The 24,914-nt window shown below is 37.8% G+C and overlaps 1 protein-coding gene across 2 annotated transcripts in view; it reads left to right on the top strand.

The window, feature by feature from the left end:
* The window catches only part of arhgef28a (Rho guanine nucleotide exchange factor (GEF) 28a), a 281,479-nt gene that overhangs the window by 115,015 nt on the left and 141,550 nt on the right, over positions 1-24,914 (top strand). For both annotated transcript variants that reach the window (XM_028805674.2, XM_028805675.2), the window contains exons 6-8: positions 5,562-5,751; positions 9,369-9,447; positions 15,679-15,725. In XM_028805674.2, the coding sequence (XP_028661507.2) occupies positions 5,562-5,751; positions 9,369-9,447; positions 15,679-15,725 (316 nt within the window). The remainder of the gene's footprint in view (positions 1-5,561; positions 5,752-9,368; positions 9,448-15,678; positions 15,726-24,914) is intronic.

Below are 24,914 nucleotides of genomic sequence, written 5' to 3' on the forward strand. Positions count from 1 at the left end.
AATAGGAGACAAAGGTTTTAGGTTTTGGTTAAAGTAGGTTTTAGTATCATTTTGGATGAAAGCCAAGAAGGCAAGGACAACTGTTGTAATATCATTTGACAACTTGTCTGTCATAGGTTTTATTTCTGTAACATAAAAGTATTTTAGTTTTGTATGAGTTTGATATAAATAGAGTATTATTCATTCATTGTTTATTTATTTTTTAAGGTTGTAGTGCTGATATTCAGGACTCAGAGTACATGCTTTATTATTTTTTTATTGGTAGGACTTTTAACACGCAATAGGTTTTGTGCATAGTTAGTATCCCCTCCACTTTTTGTGAGAGGTTCCACCCTTAGTCCAAAAACACCCACCCTGGGTTTGAGTGAATTTGAGTAAGAGAAAGTATATCCTGTGGTATATTCTTCTGTTTATGTTACTGTGGCTTTCAGTCTCAGTGAGTGAGACTGTAGGGACCGTCCTGAAGCCTTTGCTTTGAGCTTCCCAACAGATCTTTTAAAGTAATCATATGGAGCTTTTAGAATTATCATTATTGGACATAGTGTGTACACAGTATTTGGTTTATAGGACAATAGCTTAACAACAGTATAGCTAACACCTATGCAGTATGCATATCTCCCAATTGTTTATTTTTTGTAGCTATAATTTCAGAGTACAATGAGATAAGTGGTGTGATTCCTGACCCAGGCAAGCCTCATTTTATTATTTTGCAAGTTTAGCAATGGCTTTCCAACTGCCACAGAACCTGTCAAACCTGCAGCTTGAATTCTTCTTTTCACAATTTAAAATGAGACTAGCTTACTTTGACCTATGTTAAGCTATGCTTAAAGCTATTGTCCTATGAGGCACCTGTCCCACAACCAGTTGATTCTCCGAAGTTTGTCTTCTGATTCTATTGTGGCTTTGAGTCTGCCAGACCTGTTCCTGTTAGAATTATCTCTAGTATGCAAGTTCCTTTTGATGATGTAGGAAGCTGTCAGATGTAATTGCTATTATTGTGAAGTGTAAGTGTCTAGGAACAGCAGCAACTCAGCCACCAAGTGGTGGACCACACACACTCACAGAGGAAGGACCACCAGTCAATCCTGTGCATTATAATCGTCTATTCACTGTTGCATCACTCAAAACAGAGTTCTGCAATGCATCTGGAAGCAACATCAGCATAATAACTGCATCAGGATCATCATGAAATGGGTTTCCATGGCTGAGCAGCTTGCACACAAGTCTAAGACTGCCATATGCAAAGTCAAGTGCTGGCTAGAGTGGTGTAAAGCACTCTACACTCTGGTGTAAAGTGATGAATCATTGTGGCGCTGCAGGTCGGCCCCATGGGAGCCTTTTCACCCCACCACTGCCGATAACATTTCCAAGGGTTGAGCCAGTAAATGAGGACACCACACAAAGCACGGGGAAGGTGCAAATTGTTCAGTGCTTTTATTAAAAAAAACAAACGAACAAACAAAATAAGTGTCCAAAAGTGAAGTGTTTCCAAACAATGTCCAATAAATAAATAAACCATTAAAATAGTGGAAATCCATGAGATAAATAAGATATAAAAGAAGACTAAAATCAGTGCCACAGCTAGTGGGTCATTGTTTCTTCCCAACTTGAATGAGCCCAACACAACTCCCTCTTCATCTCCCCAGCTCAGCCATTGCTCACTCTGCTGGCAGAGACACTAGCAGCCACGGTCCTCTTCTCCTGACCCCTGTCTTTGCCTCCTTGAGCATCTTCATTCACGTTCTTGTAGTCGTCTCTTGAATCCCTGGGGAGAATGCCACCTCAATCACACCTGCTCCTCAAGGAATAGTCAGCGGGCAATATCCATCACTGTAGCACCAAGCCTTTGGGGCAAACGACTGTACTACCTTTCCACAAGCTAGCTGTCTTGATCTGCCTCTCCATCCACTGCTGTTCTCGTGGCTCTTCTCTACATTCAGTCTCTTTTCTGTTCTCTCCCCCTTGCACTCGCAGTTCCCATTTTAAAACGGGGACATGGCACAGCTGCAGCAGTTTTCAGCTTCTGGCACCAATTTAGGGTCAGGGCTTATCCTACACCTGTGCACTAAGTGCAGGGTTGTACACTCCCGCATCACGCATGGGAACTGCTCACACCCTGCTACCACACCCCCACCTGAAGACGCAAGTCTGGCAATTACTTACTTAAAAGACTCCCAATCAGCTGCGGACCTCACTTTACCACAATCATGTTTCACTGTCTGGTACTCTGATGGATGAAACTGAGTTTGGTAAATGTCAGGTGAACTCTACCATCCTGACTGCAAAATTGGTGAAATGAAATGGTTTGGGGCTGTTTTTCAGGATTTCATCTAGGTCACTTGGTTCCAATGATTGGCACTATTAAAGCAAAAACATTTTAAATTATGGTGTGCTTACAAATTTGTGGCAACAGTTTAGGTAACACATTTTTCTGTGCCACCTTGACTGTGTACAAAGCCAAGTCTATAAAGAGATGGATTGATGTGTATGGTTTGGAGGAACTCAAGTGGCCTGCACAGAGCTCTCATCTCAGACCAACTGGAATTACTTGGAATGTCGATTGTGAGCCAATTCTTCCTATCCAACATCTGTATTTCACTGTCAAATGCTCTTTTTACTGAATGAGCAGATATTCCCACAGACACACTCCTTCCCAGAAGAGTTGAGGCTGCTATTGCTGCGTTGGGGGTGGGGGGCAGAGTGTTTGTGCAGGGCTGTTGGCAAATTCTGGAATGTCCAACAAGCTCATATAAATGTGTAAGTCAGGCATAGGATTCAGAAACATGGATCTATGATGTGGCAGTACTACCCATGGTACCACCATGCTGCCCATTTGTTGAATGATCTTTATATATATACTAGGGGGCTCCGCCCCCAGCTCGCTTCGCTCGCCAACCCCTGGTGTTGGGAATGACAAAGAGCGTGATGAATGAATGAGATATAGAATAGTGTGACGGTGTAGATGATGTAAATAGAAAGCAAACAATAAAGTGTGTGGCACAGTGTAAAGGTTTATTTGAAAATTTCTTTGTACACGCCGTTTAAGTGTAAAAGGTAATTTCAGCTCAGAACTTGTAAGGTCAATGAAGATGGTTATTGTTGTGATCAGAGTCAAGTTTGTCAGAGCTTAGAAAGAGTTGTGTCTCTCCAGGAAGTAATGGAATGACTTGGGTATTTATGTTTTGCACATTAATATTTTTTGGACATAATATAGTGCGTTGTGTTAAAAGGGGCATTTGGTCTAATGAGATTGCTGTTCCAAATCTCTCTGTAACTAAGTTGTCGCAGATAAAGGCTTGAGGAATTGTAATAATATGTGGCTGAAGTCCATCTGTATTGGTGAGTGTACCATCTCTCAGTTGTAATAAGCAATTGTTATGATCTGGTTCTGGACATCGTATCTTTTTTACTAACTGTATCTTTTGAAAGCAATGCCAATTGTTTGCGTATTTTAAGGTGCACTGAACAATAGCTGAGTGCATGGCATCTGGAAGAATAGCTAAGTACTGTCTAAAATGTCCTCCTCATAAAAGTACCTTTCATCCAAATCGAATATTATTATTCATAAACGTTTGTAGAAGTTTATGAATGGTGTTGAGTAAGTGACTTCATGCCATTGTACATTCATCAATAATTAACATTTTTTCAAGACGGATGTCACATGCAGTGCCACCGTTAATGTTCATAGTGGATACCGATTTGTAGGATCTAATGCAGTTGATAAAGATTTAACTTTCAGGTACATCGTTAGTTAGAAGCTTTTGTAGATATTCAGTATATGAATGTAAAGAAGGCAGTCTAATTTGACCCTTTTGACAACAACGTGTAAATGTATTACTTGTATTGCCAGTTGTTTCTTCAGGGAAGTGAACTGAATGACAATGATTGCAAATGACATTCATTAATCCAAATGAATTTTCCTGGTGTATGTTTTGCTTGTGCCGTTTGAGAGGCGCGTTGTTGCATGTGTAGTATTTGGGACGTGTTGTTTTGGAGCTGTAATCGATTTGCCTGTGCTGTGTGAGAAGACTGTTGTAGCCTTCCTTGCCGTTAACGTATGTCTGAGACGGGAGGTGTTTCGTTTTGAATCCGTGCCTGTTGCGATGCAGCACTTTGATTGATAGCTTGCGTCATGTGGATCTAGGATGTAGATTTGTGCATATTTTCATTGTTGATTTGTTTCAGGGTGCACTGTTCCAATGCGATGCAGTATTTGTGCACATATGGGAAAGCAGTATGGGCCATTGCCTTTTGGTGGCCTGATATTTACTCTGGTAGATGCAAAAGCAAATGAACTATTGTAGGATCTAATGCAGTTCATAAAGTTTTTATTTTTAGGTACATCGTTAGTTAGAAGCTTTAGTTGAGCTTTGCGTTTTTGGAGTCGAGACATTTTTTCTTTTAGAAATATGGATAAGTAATAAGGAGTATTGCACTCACTGTTGATATGGAGCCTTTTCTGCGGTTGAACGGTTAATAGTGCCTTATTGTAATGAGATCCACCTATGCTGCATAGCCGTCTATTTTGTTGTTTCTTTCGTGTTCGTGTGTTTGTTCCTGTTATCCTTTCCTTTTCGTTTTGTACCCGTGACCGTGTATTCATGACTTGTTTCTTTCTCAGCATGCGAAATATGGATAAGTAATAAGGAGGATCGCAGTCACTGTTAATATGTTTCCTTTTCTGCAGTTGAACGGTTAATAGTGCTTTATTGTAAGGAGATCCACCTATGCTGACACCTATGCTGTCTAGTGTGAAGGTGTTGACGTTCACTTTAGAATATGCGGCTTTGGGTGTCACTTCTTATGGATGTGTGTGTTTGGCTGAGGATTGTTGTTGCGCCAGCGTCTTCTTTCTTTTTGTGTTCCTGTGTCTTGTTGAATCCCCCTCTTTGTGTGTGTCCCGTCCCTTGATTGTAGGGTCTGTGGGGTGGTTTTGTGTTCTTTTTTTTGTGTTCCATGGGCTTGTTGAATCCCCCTCTTGGTGTGTGTCCCGTCTGGTGCCTGTAAGGGGGGTGGGGGGATTGCCTTGCTGTTGTGCGCGAGCCTCTTTTTTTTTTTTTTTTTTTTTGGGTCTAGTTTCGTGTGCAATGTGTTTCGTGCTTTGCCTGCGTTTGACTACTTTTTTATGTGCCTTTTCCTTTTTTCGGCGCTCATTGCGCCTCATTTCTCCTTTTTTGTCTTTTTTCTGTGCTCACTCCTTTTTTCTGTGGTCTTGTCCGCCTTTCTCGGCCCCTCATCCGCCTCTCGCGGCCTCTTTTGTCCCCCTCTCGCGGCTCCTCATCCGCCTCTCGCGGACTCTTTTTGCGCCTGCGCAGTACGTCTTTTTGCAGCTACGGCCCATGGCCGGATGTGCCTGCGTCCATCATCCGGTTTAGCATTCTCGGTTAGTAATATGGATACATATATATATTATAGATAGGTAGTTTTTTTACACATTTGTATAATTACTTTGTATAAGTATGTGCTTCTAGGTTTTGGTAAAACATTTGTAATAGATAATACAGATATGTAGCTGAGCCTTTGGTTTTGAGTCACTGACTATACTATTTATTTTTTTGTAGTCCTCCAAATCCCCTTGTGACTCCTTTGGCTGGAATTTCTCACATACAGACTGACAGCTACAGCCTTTTAAAGTTCTGTCATCTAACTAAGTCCTTGACTTTAACAATCAAACATGGTATGGAAAGGACGATAGAATCAAGCATTGAGTTTCTCAGGAAGAATTTGAAGGATAATAATTTCCTTAGAGAGGTAAGTGAGAAGTTTTTCAGTTATGTGTTTATTATATGTTTAACAATATAGTGTAAGATTCATGCCTATTTTTATGCATGCTAAATGTTACTTTATTCCTTATTATGTTAAATTGTTTTTAACTGAGAACTTTGAGAGTCCTTCAGTACCACTGGGATTCATAGAATTAACTATGATGAATTTAATTTCTAACATTTGCTGAAGTAAAACCTCAGTTTAAGGGTATTTAATGAAAACAATAAAATGCTCTTAAACAACGAAAGAACAGACATAAAAGTAAGTCAGCAAATAACATTGTCTATCCAGCAGTATGCAAGCAATAGGGTGACAAATACCATAGACTGATAGTTTTTTGTCCCCAGGGGGAAGTTTGGCTTTTTACAGAAGCTTATTAGATAGATAGATAGATAGATAGATAGATAGATAGATAGATAGATAGATAGATAGATAGATAGATAGATAGATAGATAGATAGATAGATAGATAGATAGATAGATAGATAGATAGATAGATAGATAGATAGATAGATAGATAGATAGATACTCACACACTATGGTCTGAACACACATCAGAATGACTAAAAAGGAAGAAAATTAAAAAGTAAGAAAAACTTCTGACTTGGCTATCACAGTCACAATCAGTCATTATACAGACATATTGCTGTTGGTAGAAAGGAGTCCCAGTTGCGCTTCTTGACACACTTCTACTGAATAATTCATTGGCTGAAAGTCCTCAGTGTTAGTGTATCAGAGAGAGGATGTGCAATATAATGTGTAATGGCACTCAGCTTTTTTATTATTCTCTCCTTTGCATCTACCTTCAGGGTTATCATTTCTAGTAGATATTAGGTTGTAGATAGTAGATTGTCAAATTCAGGTCATGGGAACCTTATTTGCCTGTAGGTTTTTGTTCCAACCACCTTCTGTTTTTAATTGGACTCCTAGCCTGATTTAACAAGCTATTATTTGCAAGTTTCTTTGTTATGGGGTCAATATAGAAAGAGCAAAAATTAGTTTTATAAAGTTTAGTAGAATATTAGAAGCATTTGTGTATGGTATGTTAAAATTCTGTGGATTTTTTAAATTACTTTTTAAGCTTTCATTCTAATGCATTTCATTCTTCTTTTCCATGTGTTCTGTTTATTTAATCCTTTATTTGCTAATAAGAACATTAGTAAGGTAGTTGCAGCATTTCAGCATTCAGTGTCTTTTGCCCCAATATCTGCTCTATTCATTTTTAATTGTCATTACAATGCACAGAAAAAAGTCTGTAGGAAAATAACAGAAGATAGTTAAACATTCAAAGCTACAGCAAAAATATTTCACTAATATTTCTAAGTTTCTTATAAATGTAAAAATCACCCTGCTGTATTTTTTCTGAATGTAGAATAAGAGAAGAAAACCAACTAATTAAATTAATTAAATTAGGCATGCAATGACCTGCTGGTAGTGAAACCGATTGGAGCAAAAACCTAAAGCCACACTGGGATTGCTGGACTGAGCCGGAGAACCAGTGTCATAAATGAAGGTCTGTAAGCAAGAATTGCCTGGGCCAAAGGTTTCCCATGCGGTTGTCTTGAAAGGTTACAGTAATTGTAAGCCTTTGTTTCAACCACACTCTTACTCTTAAGCAAATTCTGGCCATCAAAGGAACATTGCATATAATTAGAGGGCTTGTTAAATTCATTTTTTTAAATACCAGAAACAACTGCTTGTAAGAATTTTTTTTCTCAGTGAACCTCACAATAATTTTTTTTCAGTCATGCACTAGCTTTAAGTTAAAAGGCATTTATGCAATTTTAGTTCACTTTCTTAAATTTCTGACCACTTTATTGTGAGCTGTAGACAACAAGGTACATTCCAGCAGAATGGCTGACCTGTTTCCATTTGTATGTGTGTCTGTTTAACATAAAGTTCTGTATTTCTTTCAAAGCAATGCTTAGAAAAAGTGAGAAAAATTACTAAAAAATTCCATTTTTTATACTTTGTTAATTTTCCTCAAAAATATCAAGAACAACTAGAAACAACTTTCACTGGAATATAAGACATTCCAAACATTTCAGGAATTGGCTCCTACTTAAAAAATGATTTTCGACAGTATACAATATTTTTTAGAAAATATTTATATTGGGGATTTTTTATTTTCTTGTCAAGGGGTCATAGGATTTAATATGTTTTTAATTATTTATTAAAGTGGACGTACCTTCTCTGGAGCTTGCCTGGGGTGTCCAGGGATAACCCTGGGGGGTCATTGGTATTTTTGCTGCCTTTGTCTTTAAGACTGACTTACATAGGTCAGTAAGGCTAGACCCTAATTAACACCTGGAGTGGCAAACCCAACCTTTGAAAACTTACCTTTGTTAGCAGTCTTTCACTCCCTGAGGAAAGTGTGGAACATTGAAACGTCGGAGTCTCTTCTGGTAACTACTTTCTTTTTTCCTAAAGGAACAGATAAGATTTTAAAACATTTTATGTACTTACCTGTTCTTATTTTGTTTTCTTTCAAACAAACAGCTAAGCTCTTTAAGACATTTTTATGTACTTACCTGTTTTTTTGTCTTTACTTTCAATCTTTTTTCTTTTTTTGAATATTTTTAATAATTTACTAATAAAGATTATTTTAAGTTTAAAGAAAAAAGAAAATTTTCAAGAAAAACTCCAAAGCCTCACCTGTTCTTTCCTTCCTGTAAATGCAATCTCTGGAAATGAAAGAATACCCACCTGTATCTAAATAGCAATATCACCTGAATTGTTTTGAGGCAGGTTTAAAATTCTACAAATTTTCTTGAAGTGTACAAGCATGTAGTCCAAGTAGTTTGCATTATAATTGTATTAAAAACATATCTCTGAAGGTCAGACATAATGTAATGAAATAAACAAGTGATAATTTACAAATAATTGCCGAAATAATATCCTGAAATGTTACCGCAATACACTATTCCATTTGGGTTTCCCACATTGCGGAGATGGACATGTTAGTTTTATTGGCCCCATGTAAGTATAAGTGTTTGAATGGGCTAGGGTTTGATCTGATGTTGTGTCCTGCTTTATGCAGAATTCTCCTGTAGTGGAGTCCTGCTTTTTTTTGCTTTCCATGATTCTTAACATAAATTAAACAACGTAAACCCTTGCTGCCATGCTAGTGCTATGTTAAAAAGTGATGTGCTTCAAAGGAAACTAAACTCTTCTACACAACAGGTGCGGCAAGCATTGAATTTATCCACAGACCCATCCCAAAGTGTTTTAAAGTTAAATTATGCCTTTATAATAACATGGTGCTTAGATGTCATTCATCACAGTCCATTTTTGAATAGTTAATGTTTATTCTGCTTTCAGATTAGTTTTTAGACTGAAATCACAAGACATCAGAAATCTTTCCATAAATGAAACAAAACTTGGGTCCCCATCACCAGACTGGTTAAACTAACATGAGCTGCATGAGTGCACTTGTAGACAAAGGCTTTGGTTTTGTACAGTAAAATTATGACAGCCCAGGACAGAATAGTAAGCCACTGTGTGATTATAATTTATAATGTACAAGATAAGTAACTAATGACCTGAATTGAACTTTAAAGCATAATAATTAAGTATTTATTAATTCAATTCTGTATGTTTCAGCTTGAAATCCAGAAACCTGACTGGCTGGAGAACAAAGTTCAAAATGAAGACCTGAAAACCAAATGTATTCAAGTGCAAGGTACTATTGTGGTATAGTCTTTAGCAAGTTAGTCTACAATTTATTATGCTGAATTTTTTTTTTCAATCTAGAACTCAAGGTACTATATAACATTAAAAATAAAATCACCATAACCAGCCCGCCTGAAAATCTAACAATAGACCCATAATGTTTATTGTATTCCCCAGGTCTAATGGGGAAAGAAAATGTAAGATTTATATTTAAAAAGGTCCACAAGCTATGAATCAGTGCCTTTGTCTAATAAAACCCTAACTGACCCAGGTGCTTTCTCAAGGTTATCCAAGTTTTAATATATAGTTTAAAAATACAACCTGCAGTGAGTTACAAATACATATAATTATAAAGTGAAGCAAGCCAATGACAGGGATTAATTAATTTGGGTGATTTCCATCTAGATACCAACAGGAATTTGGGTATAATTGCACCTAAAATAAAGATTCTATTTTGGAAAGAGGACCACCCAAATAAAAATGTATCTATTAAAATAAATAAGTGTGGAAGTAAAGGAAAATTTTACCTTGAAGATACTGATAACAAATAACATTCAGGTGACAAACAGGAATAAATGAAAAGGACAAGACCAAAAGGTGTGCCGAAAAGCACCAGGAAAATTTGACCCACAGGCAAAGCAAAATGATCAATGGCAATCCCTGTAACTTATCTGTAACAAGGTGTCAAATTTACCTATGCACAAACAGAAATTGGAGAAACTGATAATTTGCATTTCTAGAACAAAATGTTAAAGGGTGTTAAAAAGATTTTGTGTTTTTGTGAAATGCCAATAGGGAGGGGCACCGTAAATTACAAGAAGTGACCACTTTATTGAGTACTCCTGACCTTCTTGTGCAGTTGCCTGCACAATCAGTGACAGTGTCATATTTTAAGACAGTGCTATTAATAGCAGACATGTAAGTACAAACAGATCACATGTGTGCAGGTCAGAAGTTGAATTGGCTATTAAAAAAAAAACAAGCAGTCCACCCAACTGAGATCAGACAGTTGAGGAAATTTGATTGACAATAAAACAACTTGTGCCAAGTAACAGATAAATTAAGCATAATAAGTTTGACGTGGAGGGTTTAGTTGAATAATACTGGCCAGAAGAGCCCCCTGTCGTATTTCATTCTAATGAGTGGGTTTGTTTGATGAAAGTTCCATATTTCCATAGCTTTGTCTGATTGATGTCAACAGTAAAGACTGGTGGTGGTAGTGTTATTGAAGTTTTTTTTAATAGTGCACATTGGTTTCCTTGTTATAGGTAATGCAAAAATTAGAATGGCTCAGGGTGTTTCAACATCACTATTAGGTATTGTGATATCTTGTGTAGTGGGAAAGTGGCCCCAACCTACACTCTGGACATCTGATAGTTCATGAGCCGAACAGGATCAGCGGAGAGAAGAGACACAGACCAAAACTGAAGGGTGAAAGATGCAAGTTTATTTACAAGAATGCTGTACAAAAAAAGACAGTAGTGTCAGGTGGGCTTTGTTTCACAGTCCTTCAGCGCTAACACTCTTTCAAAAAATAAATTAAAACAAAAAGGACAAAAAAAATGGTGTATTTACAGCAAAAAGAGTGCACTCCTACGAAAACTACACACACACGCACACTTCAGAAATGAAGGTAGTACTCCTTATTTATCCTTGGTTCAGGAAGCTCCTCCAAGGGGAAAAAAAAGCATAAGAAAAAAAATCAAGTGTGTGTATATACAAAAAAAACAAACAATTAAACCAATCCCAAAAGAAAAACCATCCCAACACCAAATAAATATATATACCTCCACCAAAATTATCACTCGGAGAAATATACTGTATATGTACAAAAAATATTTACAAAGCTAAAGCTATCAGTTAACACAACCGCTTCTTCAATAGCTCAGCAGTGCTGAACTCTACCTCGCCTTTAGCTCCACTGATGATCCCTGTTGGCCGGTAACTCCTTAAATATAACCGGCAAGATTATCCAGCCAATCTGACACCCCCCACGCACCTATCCAGGTAGACGCTGGCATATTCACGCCACATGCCATGACACGCCTCTAGCAACTTTCTATTTAAAATCGAACTCCTGCCGGTCACATTCACACATAACCACCCCCAGACGACCAACGGGTATGCTGAGCTCAGGCACACCAGTTGCCAACTCACCAGTAAGTAAACCTCATTTATTTAGCATATGGGAATCCCCATTTCTGACTCAACCTCGGTGGCAAAGGCATATTTTTGTTCCAGGCACTCCGTACCTTTAACTGCTTGTGATGAGCAGGTTGCGAGGACACTGGCGTGTGAAATTGAACACGTGCAGAGGAGCCATTATACTGGCTCCAAGTGTGCCCAGACCCACTGTGACTGCTCCATGTTCCCGCAGCAGCGCCTTTAACACACAAACGGTAACGCTGGCGTACTTTTATCCTTATAAACAATGATTTTCGGTTTAATGTATTTTTAACTTAAATTTGGTAATGCACAGAGGTCGCACATTACCACAGGTACTGTATATCCCTGCATTCATCTGCAAATGATTGTTTTCAGCAGGATAAAGCTCAGTAACACACTATTACGAAAGACCTGAAATGATTTCAACATAATGGCATCATCGTGCTGTGATTTCGGCAGTCCTTAGATCATAATTCATTACAACGTTAGTTCAATTTTGATGAGAACAGGTCATTTAGCCTAACAAGCTCTTCTCTTTGATTTACCTAGATTTTCTTAACAGTAGAATCCCTGAAGCCTACGAAAAAATGTGTAATCCCTGCCCACCTTAAATCCCTTCGCACCTTTCCATCAGCATCTTTTGTGTTGTAAATGTGTCGATCAGCACAAGCAGCAAGCAGCCTGCTGTCCCATCCCTCGCCTTGATGGAGCTCAACTCAGGCAAAAAGTTCTCCCAGTTCAAACCAAGGCTCCTTATTTGCATATGAGGTTCCTGGAGTTGTATTGGGTAAATAATACAGTATATCGTTATTTGGAATACATGCATTTCATGTGTGTTCCGTGTCTACAAAGATCTGGGTAAGTGTAGGATAAAAGGAAATGGCAGGCAAGAAATGCTGAACACATACCTAAAGCAGAAACTTTTTCCATGTTATACTAATAATGATGTGAAGTGTATAATGAGTGAAGTCTTTAGTCTAAATATCAGATAAACATGCGCTTTTATTCGAGAATATAACCAAAAAAAAAAAGCATTTTATTTACATACCTAAAGCAAAAACTTTTTCCATATTATACTAATAATGACATGAAGTGTATAATGAGTGAAGTCTTTAGTCTAAATATCAAATAAACATGTGCGCTTTTAGTCAAGAATATAACCAAAAAAAAAACAAACTTTTGATTTACATGTTGCTCTCAATGAGTTAAAAACCCAGGCTCAAATGTCAATCAACAGGGAGTTGATATGTATTATTGAATGGTGCAGAGGTAAGAACCGCTGCCTTATAACTCAAAGGTATCGGGTTTGAGACCGGACGCTCTGCGTTTTGAGTAGTGAGCTACTACTACTATTATTATTATTATTACTATAATATAATCAAAACATACATTTGATTTGAGTCTGTAATACCCGGTGTAAATTTTGGCTACTTCTAAAATTTAGCTCTTGTTTTTTTATTATTCAGTTTTATTCTCTCAGTGACGTTCATGTGGTACAACGAAGTTTCCTCTCCCTCTCTGAGTTGAGGGCATTTATCTCCATTCTTTTCACAAAAGCAGCACTTAGCATTGTGGCTGATGCCTGCTCAGAACTATTTGTTGTACCGGCACTCAAAGATACGATGTCTTGTGACCACCATCAGACTGGACAAAGGCAGGACCTTAACAACAGACAGCTTCTTCACAGCACTTTCACTGGCTAATAGACTGCTGCACTCTGCTTGACACCATAAACTAAAATGGGATTTCCTCCTGCAGTTAAAGTCATTTCAGTATGCGAGCAATTCGCCATGCTGCTGTTTAGATCTGGCAGTGCCATGATGACAGTGTATTCCAGCAGCAACCCAAGCTTTTCCTAGATGGCCTGACATCCAAGTACTGGCCTGGTATGGCTGCTGGCTTTCCTCATAGCTAATAGCTGTCAGTGTCAGAATCAGCATAGTTGCTCTTCTGTATAACAGGGTTATATCTTTTTATGTAATACTTTTACCAAAACTGTACACAATACTCCAGGTGAGTTCTTACTAGTGAGTTATGTAGCTTGAGCGTAACCACTGTTGACTGATACTCTACACATCATCCTATTTGACCTAACGTCCTATTAGCCTTCCTAATTCTGCACACTATATACAGTAGATGTAGACAGTAATGAGTCCACTATGATTCTTATGGCTTTCTTACAAGGTGTATATTCAAGTTTTGAGACTCCCATTGCATTCATATTTAATGTTTCAATTTCCCACATGTAGTATGTTACATTTACATACCTTAAATTTAATATGCCACAATTCTGCCCAGGCCTGCATGTTGTTCAGGTCCCTCTGTAATGATTCTGTTGATTTTACATAATCTGCCATTCCTAGTTTAGTATCATCTGCATACTTGACCTGCTTGTTGTTTATATTCTTATCCATCTCGTTTATGTATATTAAAAAGAGGTTAGTTTAACATGACATGCATGCCAGGGTCCTGTAGTAAGTGATATTTTCTTTATAACCCCCAGGATTTCAGTGTGCACAGTGATAAGATAATTAAATTGAAAATTAATTGAATGTATTAGCAATGTAACTTTTCCACAGTTACACTTACAGTTACAAAATAATTTTTTCACTTCTCTGGACCACGGAACATTAGTAAATAAATAAGTCCCAGACATACAATGTTATACCAATACATCCTTTAGCCAGTATATACTTTAATTCAGTGGTAAATTAGAAATGATGTATCCTAAAAACAACGTTTATGTGGTGTGACAGATAGGGGGTGCTGTCGTCCCCTTGAACCCTCAGACCACTTGTCAGACACCAGATAAAAGTCCAAATATTGACTTTATTATAATTGTACAGTGCACAAAGCACCCTGCTCTCTACAATATTCAATAAACAATCAATAATATACAAATAACAGTTCCTCCAATCCACCCAGCAGCTCAGTCACTCTTCCTCCCAACTCGGCTCCCTGCTGGGATCTCCCAGAGTCCTTTTATATATCTTAACCCAGAAGTGCTTCTGATTCCCCAGACCATGTGATTCCCCAGCACTTCCGGGTCAGGTGAAAACTCCTCTTTTTCTTCAGCCCGGAAGTACGTAATTTCCTCTGTCCCTGTGACTAGGACGTACTTCCGGGTTATAGTGCAAATATAAATCCTTATGTCTCCCTGCAGCGTCCTCTGGCGGCCACAATGGTATCCAGCAGGGCTGTGAAGGAAAACTCCAAGGTCCATGATGCCCTTCTGGAATTCAGGTCATCTCCACGTTGCAGGAAGGGCTCCATCTGTTGGTTTGGGGGTATTAGCCGGGATAAACTGCCAGCCATATATCACAGTGGATAAAGAAACAAGTGTTTTTTCCCTAGGAGTCTAAATAGTCTTCTTTTTGTTCTTTGCTGTAGAGTCGATTACCTCCTACCTAAATAGTTAGTTTTTGTTTGTTTTTAATTTCCTGTGGTACAACAAGACATTAAAATGCATTTAAACTTAGCTTACCTTTAGTGGCAGAGTATCATTACAACCAAAATGACTTAAGCCATTGCAGACCATTTTATTGAGTTTGTGATCTTGTGAATGCTCTTTCATACAGGCTACTGTACATACTATAAAATGCAAAAGCTATTTTCCAGGTGCCAGTAATGTTGATTAGTAAATTAGGTGTAAGCAAAATAATCTAAAATGTGCAGATTGTGACAGTAAAAATAAGCTACAATTGTTTTTACAATAAAATATGGCAATGTTCCTGATATACCAATAAAAATGTTACCTGTTTCAATTATGCCATTTCCTCATTCCATAAATAAATTCTGCTCTAAGAAAATGAACAAAAGGTTTTTTTCCTCAGTATAAAAGTAAACATAAATCTATTCATAAAGATAAGTTTGTATTATATAATCTGTTTTGTAGGTGATACTATTACCCATTTAATCTTTGATGCAATGTCCCAAATAAAATGAAATACTAGTTGCCTGTGGTTTAACTAAATGGTCTTCATTTTTCTTACACAGATTCACAGCATTTCAAATTAAATTACATGTTATACTGATTTACTGCTTCAACTTTTAATTGCATTTGTTTATGTTCCAGACTTTTTACATGATGGAAATGATGGAAACCATGAGCAGCTTAATAATGTAAGTAACTTTGAGTAAAGTGCCATTTTGTTTAAAAGCTCACCTTAAGTAAACTGTGTATTTTAATGTCCCTGGTGTTTCACATGAACTTTTACTACAGTGCTGGCTGAGCATTATCTGGTTTAAATCTTAGCTATGCTTCTGACTCACTGACGTTTTGCAGCGCCATTAGATTGATGGGTAATGGTGGCATGCACTCATCCTAAGAAGTGTGAAATAAGTGGCACAAAGCTCACATCTTTGAAAGCTGTGTTAGCAAGCACAAGATGTAAAAGCTGAAGTTATTTGTGTCTTTTATAAGTTTAGGATAATTATAGAATAATGAAATATTTAGGGAGGTGAATAAGTAAGGATGCTAGGTCCTTAAAAAATGTGTGCCCCAAGGACATCTTAAAAATAGCGAATTTGCTCACAAAAATAGCCCAATACCCGAGGAATACAAAATGACATACTAGAAAGCAGTGACAGAGTGAGAGGGTTAGGCACATACCATCAAAGCCCCGTGGGTCCTTTCAGAGATATTTCAGAGTAGTAGAATGGGTATATGACATCACGCAATGGTGGGAGTAGGTCTTAAAGAACATGTACAAGTGTATAACATTTAGTATAACATTCACACATGTAAGAACAAGTGTGAATAGCAGGGTGGTGGAGGGGGGTAGAAAAATAGCCAAAAACACTACACTGTTTTTAAAGTAGCCCAAAAAAACTGCAACCTGTACAAGCCCATTTTTTTCCCCCATAGATGACGATCAAAAACAGAATAATTGGGCAAGAACCCCATAGACCTGGCAACACTAAAAAATCAGGTCTAGTGGCACGGTGTATGGATTCACAGGTATTAGATTACATGTTAAACATCCTGATTTCAGATTGCCCTTACCTATAAGTAAGTAAGTAAGTAAGTAAGTATTAGTATGCTTTAGTTGAAGCTATCATTTTACTAGGCCTATATAATTATTTGACATTGTATCATATTGTATCTTTGGAAGTATCAGTTAAATACTGGAGAGATAACAGTTGTGTTTTGTGAGCTTCACAGCATCATAGGTTGGCATACAGTATTTGGCCTGTATTTAGAGCTTGAAAGCTGTCGTGTTTCAGCCAATGTCCCCTGCAACCCACCTCATCCCCCAGGCTGGAGTCCAAAATCGATTTTCTTGTCTGTTTTGTCCAATCTTGTGTGATTTATTTATGTTAATGTTTCAATTGTTTATTATAGGCATGGCCTATATATTATTATTAGGCAGGGCCACCTGTCAACCACTTCCAGGAACTTTCATGTTTAATATAGAAGTGTTTGTTATGGAATCATTTTTACATTTGTTTTCTTGTTTCCCTTATGAATTTTATTATTCTTATGGTGGTAATGCATTACAGACTAATATAACAAAGTGTACCCAGGTGGTTTACAGGCAGAACATGGCATTACATTTTGTTTTATTTTGTTCATACCCATAAATCATTTGCACAGCAGATGTTATGAAAACTGTAAAGAATACTGGCATTGTGAGTGTGGTCATGTGTGAAAACTGGGTCTCCTTTCACAAAGACATGCACATGTATATTATTGGCTCTAGCTTGGTGCATGTTTGTTTAAAAAAGTTTAATTTTCACTTGTGACCTTCATTATGATTTCAATGAAAGTTGCATGCTGTGTGTGAATAAGGGTGCTATTGTGCAGGAGTAAGTGTGCCTAGCAATAGAACAGAGCTTACTTTCTGCTTGATGCTGCTGTGTTGCCCCCTACAACCTTGTCTGGACGTAAATGGCTCCAGAAAATGAATGGGTGGGCTAAAAACACACTGTATAAATATGTGCACTGTTTTGATCCTTGCAGTCATTAATTTCTTTATATTGTCAATTATTTATTATAGTTTCTATAAAGTGTTTTTACTGTGACAGTAAGCCAAGCATGTAATGCAACAGCTGTCACGTGAAATACTGCAGTCAAAGTGTGTGCCACATATTTAGTGTGGCTCAATCTGTGAGTTACAGAAATACAGTTCTGTTAACTTCAATTTGAGGCTTACTAGATACCTATGAAGAGCAAACTGAGCTCATTCGCAATACTGTGAGTAATCTCAGAAACCTGAAAACAATAAGTCAGATTATGCAGCATGTCCAGTAAGATTTGCTAATTTGTTTATGAAGAGACTAAGTATGATGAAAATCTGCTCCCACTGCAGCTATGTAAACAGTAGCCACTATCCAGGCTGATGGCAATATATTAATAGAACATGTTTCATAAAAATTCTCTTTTAAGGGGTAATGATTGTGATATTTATGGTAAATAATAAATTTGGAGAATTAAGCAAATTAATATGATTATTAGTCTATCTTTACTACAAATTAGTGATTAAGTATAAAGCTGGTAGGTCTTAGGAAATACAGATAAACCAATTACATAAGTGAGTCATAAGTGTAATTATAATGTGGGGATATCAGTATAAAAATGCAAGATTGTCTCATTAATTGTATATTTACATAGACTGGACAGTATATAGTATGTTCAGTCCATTGTAGGGCATTATGCCACTACACCTACACCTATACCAGGCCACAGAATCACTAACTCAGCATGTACATCTTTTGGACATTGAAGGAAAAGTAGTGTATTCAAGAAAAAACAAATTCATACCGACTTTTGAACTCCACCCAAAGAATGGCTGGGCCAGATTTTGAACCTAGTATTTATCACAGAGTTGTAAGACAATAGACCTAACCACTGTGCCACTCCTGTTACAAATAGCATACTCAAACCAGCTTAATCAAAGCTCAAAGTAGAGAGCAAAGCATATCAGTAGTGGGCACAAGGCACTTTGAACAGAGCACTAGTCCATCTCAGGGTCTACTCACGCATAGACCCACATTTGCACATGTGTCGGTTTATAAACAGAAATTCACTTAACCAGCATATTTTCAGTGATGTGGGTGGAAAACCAGAGTATCCCAATTAAAGGTCATGCACTAACTCCACAAAGGTAAAGTCTGCTATCTACTGTGCTACCATGGCCCTCAAGGGATAACTTGTAAACACAGACATCTATTAGATCATGTTTTCAAACCCAGGAATTCAGTTCATGAGGTAGCTTCACTTTCATCTGTGTCACAGTGCTGTTCACAAGTACGACAGGGTAAGGTTAAAACACAAAATTACATACAGTAATCCCTCACCTATCGCGGGGGTTACGTTCCAGAGCCCCCCGCGATAGGTGAAAATCCGTGAAGTAGCGACCTATATTTATTTATTATTTATACATATTTTAAGGCTTTATAAACCCTTCCCACACTCTTATAAACCTTTCTCACTCTCTTGTTAACCTTTCCCACACTCTTATAAACACTTCCTATGCTCTTAAACACTTTCTGCATTCTTAAACACTGCAGACCAACACTGCACACTGCACGCAGCGATCAGACGTCGATGTGTCTGCACTCGCTTTGTGAAGGGGGGCAGCTGAACTCACGCTGAGCAGAAATGGACTTTGTGCTGCTTCTGCCAAAATGCCTGCTTGTCGCTCTGCGCGTTCGGAAGGATGAGGAGGAGTGGGGGTGTGTGAGAGCTGAACGCACGTTCGCTCAAACCCCCCTCCCCGGAGGCTCAGTACGCTCCTGCCACTTTGCATTGTCAAGGGGGTGGGGAGCTGAATGAACGCTAAGGAGAAGTAGACTTTGTGCTGGCTTTGTGCTGCTTGTCGCTCTGCCTGTCAATAATTTAAAAGCCTGTACATCACCAATTTTCCTGTCTCACTGTCTTGTCTTGCGTGAAGTTAAAATGTTTTATAATAGTGAGATGTTACTCATATCCTTAGCCCGACATCCACATATCATATGTGTTAACAAAGTGTGTTTTATAAGTTTACATGTGTTTAAAGCATGTGGGATGGGTATTTTAAGGCTTAAACTATAAAAATGTTTATTTATATGGTCTTTCTATATCGCGGATTTTCTCCTGTTGCTGATGGGTCTGGAACATAACTTCCGCGATAGGCAGGCAATCACTTGTATTTAAAAACCCGCGAAGTCGTGAATCCGCGAAAAGTGAACCGCGAAGTAGCAAGGGATTACTGTATAACAAAATAAAAATCATAATGTTAAATACATAAATACCATATAATACCCATGAAATATAAGTATGTAAACCTATATACACATTTTTAATACAGGCAGTTGACTTTTAATGCTACATTTTTAATGCATTAAAGGAGTTCTTGATTCAATCTGTCCCAGGTTAGCCAGTCACCTAGCCTTACATAAGGACTGTGTAACAGAGCTCTAGGGTAGCCTTTGTGGTTGAGATACACTGCTGTAGGGTGCAGTCATTCAGTAAACTACAAGATAACCATGAATGTCTAACAAAGAGTCCATCATTAGGAATGACACACACACTCCAGTATCTTTTTTTTTTTTGTTTTGTGTACATCCATCCAGTTACTGAATTTGCATAAACCAATTTTTATGGCTGCAGAAAAATAAAACCCATGTTTGTAGCATTGAGTGCAAGAGAAGGTGGGAGGAAGAATAAAAAAGAACACAGAGAATCTAAACATTTATGATGTAGGCATAACTTAGAGTGATTCTTTAAATGTCAGAGCTGAATAAAAATCCTTTTTATAGTGATAACTTCAATAATTATTAAAAATTTCTTTTATGGAAAAACAAAGATGCAGTATCTTTATAATCTAAGAATTTGCTTGTGATGTAGGTATCTCTTAAAGTGATTCTTTGTTAATATAATATTTATTTTTGATTTTTCATACTTTGATATGGGTGTTTATTGTTTAAAAAACAATGAACAAGCTCAGAATATATGCAAATGCATTGTTGGCTCAATGTGTAAATTTGTTCTTGCTTCAAAATATCACCATTATTTTTTACCAAAGTGGAAGCCCTGAGAATGTAATTTATTATGGTTTTTGCAGATATTATCCAGGCATGTAGTGTTGTGACAAGCAAGAGAGTTACATTAGTCATCTGGCATCTGTTTATCGGTTTCATCAAATATTCTACACATAATAAGCTAAATTAAGATTTACCCTTTGTAGAAACTTATCTGAGGATGCATCTTTCACACTTTCCTCTTTCTGATAGGTATAAATAATTATACGTCTTGTTTTATATAAGTAAATATTCTTCAGTTTCTTTTCACTTTAACTTCTTTATTGTCAGGACAGTAGAGCACTAAAGCGATTCATAGCAGAAATCTGAATTACACATCTGAGTGCATACACATAGACATACTAATACACAGTATGAAGAACATGGTGTTCTTTTGAAAATTATTTTTAATGCTTATGAGTCCTTTTTTTGTTTTCTAAATTTTTCTGTAACCTTCCCCAGATTTGTGCCTCGAGACAATCCTGTCTCGGAGGCCTACAGACAATTGCTTTGACTTCATGCTTGGTTTGTGATCTGACATGAACTGTCAGCTGTGGGACCTTATATAGACAGGTGTGTGCCTTTCCAAATCATGTCCAACCAACTGAATTTACCACAGGTGGACTCCAGTTAAGCTGCAGAAACATCTCAAGGATGATCAGGGGAAACCGAATGCACCTGAGCTCAATTTCGAGCTTCATGGCAATGGCTGTGAATACTTATGTACACGTGCTTTCTCAATTTTTTTATTTTTAATAAATTTGCAAAAATCTCAAGTAAACTTTTTTCATGTTGTCATTATGGGGTGTCGTGTGTAGAATTCTGAGGAAAAAAATGAATTTAATCCATTTTGGAATAAGGCTGTAACATAACAAAATGTGGAAAAAGTGATGCGCTGTGAATACTTTCCGGATGCACTGTATATATATACACACACACACATATATATACATAAACATATACATCTATACTAATAAAAGGCAAAGCCCTCACTGACCACTCATCACTAACTCTCCAACTTCCTGTTTAGGTAGAAGGCTGAAATTTGGCAGGCTCATTCCTTACAGCTTACTTACAAAAGTTAAGCAGGTTTCATTTCGAAATTCTACACGTAACAGTCATAACGGTCGACAACGTCCGCCATGTTAAACTTTCTTATTTATGGCCCCATCTTCACGAAATTTGGTTCCCTGCGCTAACCGAAACCGATGTACTTTCTTATTTCAGTGGTATGACACCACTGTCGGCCGCCATATTGAACTTTCCAATGGTCTTTGTTACTTAATGGGCCCATCTTCAAGAAATTTGGTACACGGGTTCCCAACACTAACTGAATCCTACTTACGTATATATATACGTCCATAGCCTGCCGCTCGGTCCGCGCTCTGAATCCTCCAGGCACTCCTGAGTATAATCTAATTTTGAAGGTTGGGGAACCAATAATGTTACTGAGAAACTTACAGCCGCCGAAACTTTGTAACGGCACAAGACTTCAGGTCACATGCCTGCAAAAGAACCTAATTGAGGCAACTATTTTTACTGGTGGTGGCTCAGGGGAGAGAGTTTTTATTCCTCGCATCCCCATTATACCCTCTGATCTCCCATTTCAATTCAAACGCCTACAATTTCCAGCAAGGCTCTGCTTCGCAATGACAATTAATAAGTCTCAGAGACAGACCCTACAAAAGGTTGGCATTGATTTGAGGCAAGATTGCTTTTCACATGGCCAACTATACGTTGCATGCTCAAGAGTAAACTCAGTGCACAGCTTGGTCATATTACAACCAGAGGGGCGAACTGACAACAACTTATTTCTAGGTCTGTGAGAGCCAGAAATATTGCTTGTTTGTAGGTGACCAAATACTTTTTTTCCACCATAATTTGCAAATAAATTCTTCAAAAATCAGACTTCTCATTTTGTCTCTCATAGTTGAGGTATACCTATGATGAAAATTACAGGCCTCTCTCATCTTTTTAAGTGGGAGAATTTGCACAATTGGTGTCTGACTAAATACTTTTTTGCCCCACTGTACTTCCGTACTAGGCCTTACTTTATATACTGTGCTTTAACTGTTGCTTTTTTCCTTTTTTTGTCCACCTTGGTCATTATTTATATTTGGGAATGGCTCAAAAACTGACATCCAGAGCCTGCAATCTCAATTTAATGAATTTGAAATCTCATGATTTTTTTATACAGCGTGTTGTTGAAGTATATTGAACTATTTATTTGCTTAAGCATAGTTTTTGTGCACTATAATATCTGCTCAAGAATTTGATTTCATATGCATATTTAAAATTTACACCACCTGTTTATGATATATAAATCTATAATATTACCATATCATACAGTTAGACAATGCCTGATTAATTTTAATAACACATCTTTTTTCCAGTCTTTTAACATTTTACGTATAGTTATTAAGCAAAATGTTCTGCATCACTGTCTAACTATATTTGGTTTTGTGAATATGTATTATAAATGTCATGCACACACTCAAGGCCTCCAATAATAAAGGCAGCAAAGTAACCCAGAACATTCTAGACCTCCACTGAGTTTACTGCAGGGGCAGTGTTATTTTCTTTGAAGCCATCTTGTTTCCTTTGTAAGCAATTCCAGGTCTAATTTTTAGAATATTTTCCCCAGTAAGGCATATACTTTTGTTTAAGTAAGTGTTTGTAAATTTCAGTTTCACTTTATTTTTCAAAAGTATGACTTTTGTAAGCCCTTAATAATGTAATCATACTTAGTTTACTGTCCTGTGGGTATTGAAGGTTGAAACCATTATTCCAAATCTCCATAAGTCATGCTTTAAATAAATAGTCGGAAATCATTTTGTGTGTGTATTTTTTTCCCCCAAAATTATCACCCACTTTTGATAAGATCTGCAGACTGTTTTCCTGTTATGCCCCATACTAGGAAGTTCAGAACAGTTCCTTTTATTTCAGATTTTCTCACTGCTTTTTGTCTTATCTCTTTTTATCTGGGTTAATCTGTCAGCTACTGGAAGCATGTTACTGTGTTTTTGACTCAATTATGGAACCTGATTCAGATTCCTATCGGAATTTTATTTCATAATCAAAAATAGATCATTGATCATAATGTACAAAGTTGTGTTAGTCAGCTTAATAACATTAAAGTCCATATTCCTTTGTAACAGCATATTAAAATCATTATGCGGTGAAAATGATTGTTCAGTGTTGTACCAGAATGTGTTACATAAACAAATCTATTTGAGAGTCTAAATTAGCAATAAAGAATTGTATTTGATGTGGCACAGTTATTGGCAATGCTACTGTATGCCATAGCTCAGTGCTTGTGTTTCAGTCTGTCCCTGGTCACTTTGTAGCATTTCATGCTTTCCCTATATTCATGTACGTACTTCTTCCAGATGAAATTAATTGGTGACTCTAAATTGGCATCATATGATTGTTTAATGTGCTTTTTATGCCATTCCCAGAGCTGAACCTGCCTTCTAATCATTGCTGCTGGAATACTGTCTAGCCCCTGCAGCCCTAAATTGGATTGCTGTGTTTACATTGGCAAATGAGTGAATGGGTTACATGTTGTGGCGTGCGGCTGGGTCCCATAACCGGCCGGGACGCCCTTTTGACACTGGATCCGGGGGAATACCCATGGGCTACACCCTATGTTCCCTGGAACACTTGGTGACAGCCCCCCTGGGTTGCATCAAGGCCACAATGGTGGAACACTGGAGCTCATTCCTGTTGGGCGCCATGGCCACCGCCAGGGGGAGCTGCATGGCTTAACAAGCCCATGTGGGCTGGACTGCAGTCACACCTGGAAGTGCAGCCTGAAGTAGGTCAATGTGCACCTGGAGCACTTCCGGGGGTGCTATTAAAGGAGCCTGCAGCCACTATTCTAGGAACCAGAATCAGGAGGAGGAGGAGGATGACGATGACAACGAAGACGAAGCTGCCTGGGAGGAGTAGTGGAGGAAGAAGAGTGTAGTTTGGGGTGATTTACTTTGCGTGTTGTTTTGGGACTGTGTTGGGCCTGTGGGACACGGGGAAAACGTGCCCCACGGCTGAAGAAAAATAAAAGTTCTGTTTGTTTATTTTACACGTGCCTCCGTTGTCAGTCTGTGTCGCGCCTCTATAGCTCCTTTGCCACAATGTATATGACATGAATGTCTATTTTTTTAATATCATTGACATATAGAAGCAACACTTTTTAAAAGCATTCCTGTCATCCCAATGTGTCTAAGAAAAGCATTTTAGAGGTTTGTGTGTATAAAATATAGTTAATATTTGGCACAATGCACATTGGTTAGCACTACTGCCTCACAG

The sequence above is a fragment of the Erpetoichthys calabaricus genome, chromosome 7 (assembly GCF_900747795.2).
Source record: "Erpetoichthys calabaricus chromosome 7, fErpCal1.3, whole genome shotgun sequence".
NCBI lineage: Eukaryota > Metazoa > Chordata > Cladistia > Polypteriformes > Polypteridae > Erpetoichthys > Erpetoichthys calabaricus.